Source organism: Helianthus annuus, chromosome 9, assembly GCF_002127325.2.
Source record: "Helianthus annuus cultivar XRQ/B chromosome 9, HanXRQr2.0-SUNRISE, whole genome shotgun sequence".
Lineage (NCBI taxonomy): Eukaryota > Viridiplantae > Streptophyta > Magnoliopsida > Asterales > Asteraceae > Helianthus > Helianthus annuus.
This window is the reverse complement of record NC_035441.2, coordinates 96,528,644-96,533,567: the sequence shown is the minus strand read 5'-3', so window position 1 is coordinate 96,533,567 and position 4,924 is coordinate 96,528,644. Positions and strand designations below refer to the sequence as shown.

At 30.4% G+C, this 4,924-nt stretch overlaps 1 protein-coding gene across 1 annotated transcript; it reads right to left on the bottom strand.

Annotated features, from left to right (window-relative positions):
* Positions 1-455: 455 nt before the first annotated feature.
* LOC110877640 (caffeoylshikimate esterase) lies at positions 456-4,436 on the bottom strand. The gene is made up of 8 exons (XM_022125803.2): positions 4,249-4,436; positions 4,097-4,129; positions 3,843-3,969; positions 3,010-3,156; positions 2,507-2,637; positions 1,164-1,301; positions 986-1,084; positions 456-896 (listed from the first exon to the last, which is right to left on the bottom strand). The coding sequence occupies exons 1-8, from the start codon at positions 4,249-4,251 to the stop codon at positions 597-599; spliced, it is 978 nt and encodes a 325-aa protein (XP_021981495.1). The 5' UTR covers positions 4,252-4,436; the 3' UTR covers positions 456-596.
* Positions 4,437-4,924: the final 488 nt, after the last annotated feature.

The following is a 4,924-nucleotide window of genomic DNA, read 5'->3' as shown; positions in this document are numbered from 1 at the left end:
ACACGCACGTTGAGCTGTGTTAACTTGCAAAATTTGGTACGAAGCATAAAACAAAACGTTAAAACGTTGAACCACACATACACACACGTTACGCCGTGTTAACTCGTAAAATTTAAAACTAAATGTAAAACAAAAAATCTACAAAATATGAAAAGTGTGGGAGACCAAAGTTATAAGTAAAAGAGTTGTGAGGTTAAATTGCAATAGATGAAAACCTTTGGGTTAAAAGTAAAAGGTCAAATAGATATGAGTTAAAACTTAAAAGTGTAATATCAATTTTTTTAAAAAACTCTCAAAGCTTTGAGTACAATATACCTGTATGTCTAAATATGTTGCTAATTTTAGTGTTAATAAATATATTCTAACTGATATCGATTACTAGTATAGCTCCACCCTAGATAGGACCTAAGGACCTTCACCAATTCCAGGTCAAATGTGGGCTCATGATGTTGATATGGTACAAAAGTTCATTGGAATACACTTATCGTTAACCAGTTTTGTCTAATAACATTCTACATGATATAAAACTTGTATATATTTTTTGTAAATTCCTGATTCTAGAAAAATAATATGCAAGTATGTAGTTTTGTGATCGATCAATCAACCAACTTCTTTGTGCTCGAGGTATTTGTGTGTAACTCATCATTTGCGTTCTTTTGTTCCCTCTCCAATCTCGAGTTTCCACTAGAAATTCTGTCATCAATCCAACTTATTATGTCTTGGAACACAATATCTATGTTCTCAGTGAACTCCCCGTACGTGAGAGAATGCCACATTTCCGGATACAATTTAAACATTTTGGCGAAACTTGAAGCAGTTTCATATAGAAGTTTGCTCACTGTTGGATCAGTCACCTTGTCTGCTTCTCCATGTCCAACGAAGAATGGAAATGTGACCTAATTAAAACAAATTTGTCATGTTAGTTTTAGAAACATATTTCTTGGTACGTTATTTCTAATAAATAAAAAAAACTCAATAAGCTTACCTCTTGGAGCCTCTTTTCAAGGTCTAAGCTAACATTTAGTAGTTGGTTGGCGGTTTGTAAACGAAGTCGACCTTTATAACATAGAGGGTTATTACGAACCTGACACACAAACATACAATTTGGTAAGTTATATGCATTACCTTGACTAACACAAATACATGACTAGATTTATTCTTACCTCCTCCCTAATCGCAGGATCTCTAAAAGCAACATCGACAATATCTTGACCCGGGACAATTTTCCATGTTGGGATTATTTTTGTGAGTTTCGTTAGCACTTTAATCACCAGTTGAGGTGGCTTCATATCATCAGCAATCTAAGAATTAAAAAACATAAACATATAATATTACGGATAACAACTTGAATATAAACTGAATTACGTAAATAATCATCAGATATAATAATACATAAACATAATATTCGGCCAAGGCTTAATCATTTTCCAACTTTGTATTTTTCTCTTTGATTTTTTTATACTTAAAATTATTTTTCATGTGATACATAATCAAAATCAAACACTTTTATTCAACATGTGTATATTTCAACAAACATTGAACGTTAGGTTGGTTTCACTGTCATTTATGTTGGCCTTATCATTTCATCCATAAAAGCTATACATTTCAAATATCAATTGCAACCTTTACAACCTTTCACACTCGATAGATAGTACGGAATAGCGACGTAAAACCATTTGTTTCTAGAAAAAGTGATTTTTGAAAAGCAAGATAGTTTTTTTCTTTCATGGATATTTCCCACTTGAAATCCCATAATTACCCCTCAGATTTTAAGAAAATGCACGGCACTTTTTGTATTAAATGAGCATGGTATCTAATTTAATAAGGAAATGATACTTGACACAAAACCAATTTAAGATCATATATAGTTTTTAGATTTTTTTAACGGCAAATTTCTTTTAATCCTTTGTTGTCTGTAAAACTTGAACCCAAATATTTAAAGGTTTTGTCTTCGCTAATGGACCACCACCACATTGGTTACTTCTAGTTTCAATACAGATTTATTAAATTTTATATGAGAAAAGGTTATTGATTTCAATATTTTTGACACATTTGAAATGTTATTAGTTGCTAATTTCTAAACAGAGGAAGAGAACACACACATATATAAGGAAGTTTAATACAATACTTTTAGTAAATTATTCGAATCTAATACGTTTATAGTTGTCCTTTTGAATGTGATATATAAGTTGGTTATATAACTACATGGCCGTCTTGCTCACTATATAAGATAAGCACTAAATACAAATGTTTATTATGATGTTTTACTTTAAAATTAGTTATATATTAAGCGAGATAATTAATAAACCTGGTGTTTGTGTTTTTATCTTTATTAAAGTGGTGTATGTTCAAGTTACATAAGATAGACCTTAGGTGGATTTAAGAGTAAATTTTATGGGTGTGTTGGAGTTAAAAAAAGTTATGTACAATAGAGATAATTAATATATGTATACTAGTTGCCATATTTGAACAGAAAAGAAAACAGAGGAAGAGAAGTAGCTCATACCTTGCACATAGGTGCAACCAAGACTCCACCATCCCAGTACTCTGGTTTCTTCCTATGTAACAAGAGAACCATTGCTCCTCCCATAGATTCTCCAAGCAATATCCTCATTTTTCTTTTATTTTCTTTCTTTTCTGAAAATAAAATGCACATTAATTAAAACATATACATTTCAAATCACAATAAATCATTTTTCTAATATTTTTTAAAAATAATGTTTTTAGTGTATTTTCTAAAAATAATCTTTTTAGTGAGGGGATATATTTTTCAAAAAGTAAATATATGAATTCTCTATTGCATTTTAAAATAGTATTAATAACTATAAAAAAGGTATATGACATGTATTGATATGTTCATAGTTATCCTATAAAACAAGAACCAATTCAAAATCTTCATTCACCCGGTCTTATTTGACCAAGTCAAAATTTTAAAATTCAACCATTTGAGTTGAAGCTAATTTAATAATGAGAAGAATACAAATCAATATAAAATAAATAAAAAATTACCACAAATGCTTGTGAAATAATCGGAGCAATCTGTAACAAGATCATCAAAAGAGGGGATATAACCCTGAATTCCAGAAGACTTCCCATGACCTTGGTTATCTATACCATAAACTGCAAATCCTGCCTTCACAAGCCTTAATGCAGCCCCTGTTTAATTTCAATTAATCCAAATCAATATAAATAATTTATATTTTTTGTTGTACGAAATAGGGCGGCGCCACTGTATAAAAAAATAAGAAGCCTGAATCCTACGTTTTTTTATGCCACCCCTTGTTTTAGTGTTTGACTAAGTTCGCTTCGTATTTGATTCTTTCTATCCGAACATAACTCCCTCAACTCTCAATCTCTCGAAATTTTTGCAATAAAAAATGTATGTCTTCTCGTATGTTAGGATTCTAAACAAAAAGGAATAATAGATTTTAATAATCCCAACTATTAGCTGTTGGCCGGCAACGGTCCCAACTTCAAAAATAACCAGTAGTAGTCCCACATTTTCACATATTTTAAGGAGACAAAAAGAATTTGGGGTTCTGTTAGTAAAGGTTCGTTGGTTTACAATATGTGAAAAAGTCCACTGGTTATTTTTGAAGTTAGAACCGTTGCCAGCCAACAACTAATAGTTAAGATTATTAAAATCCATTATTTCAGAAAAAAAAAAAAGTACCTCTTTATACTAAAAGGACCGTATTTTAGAATCCACTTTATGGCGTTGATAAGAAACTCCCAATATATATTTATTTTAATCTTCATTTTTAAGATATGAAGCAATAAAATCATAATGAATCATTTTGTACACTTGAAACTCAAGTAAGGTGTGGAAGAAGCCAGCTGACCTTTCATGGAGACACTGCATTCCATGCCATAGCCATGGTTAAGAAAGATCAAAGCCTTTGGCTCGGTATCAACGGGCAGCCATCTACACGTAAAAAGCTGTAATCCTTTCGAGTTCACAATAAATTCCTGAAAATTATTCACATCACCATGACTGTAAGCCCCAAGTGTTCATGCCAAAAATTATAAAAAAAAAACAAAAAACAAAACAAAATCAGAGCAATTTTGTAATCTAAAAGTTTGCGAATAACAATACCTCTTCATATTTGATATTTGAAGCTTCAGTCGCCTAAAACAAGATTAAACAAAGAAACCCAAAAACCAAAAAACTAAATTAATCAACAAATAACATGATATTTATTACAGTGTATTGGAGAACAAATATAAGAGGTAAGAAGAGAGTCATACCATGAAAGTTGAAACAGGGTATTCTTCAAATCTTAATAAAAATCACAATCTTTTGACTCTTCCTTAATTTTTGGAGTATATATGGATTTGGTTGCGATAAAATTGGAAGTTTTTTTAGGATTTGAGAGGATGATGGATGTGTGGAATATAAGACGTGATCTCTATACTTATATATTCGTTTCTTGGATTTAGCTAGTGGATGATTTCATTTATTAATATAATAATAATATATTTATCTTTTAATATGTGGGCTCGTGGTTATAACGGAAGAGTCGTTTGACCATTCTTAATATTTTTAATTTTAAGTTTTTGTCATTAAAGAAATCGTTATTTTTTACACTACATCGTCCATGGTAGGACTAGGAGCATTTCAATTAAAAACAATAAATTATACTAAAAAACACTACATTTCCACTTTCCTTTTCAATTAAATAATATTTTTTTATATCTTTATCATTACCTTTTATCTCTCTTTCACTCACAACCACTTGCGTCCTCCAAAATATACAAATGAACAGTAATATGTTTCTCTCTCCTCCACACACAGAATTTAATGGAATGGATGTTTTTTTTTTTTTTGAACGGCGAAAGATCTATATATATATATATATATATATATATATATATAGAACCCAGCAAGGAGCTGGAACGAAACAACAAACAACAAAAGTAAAGC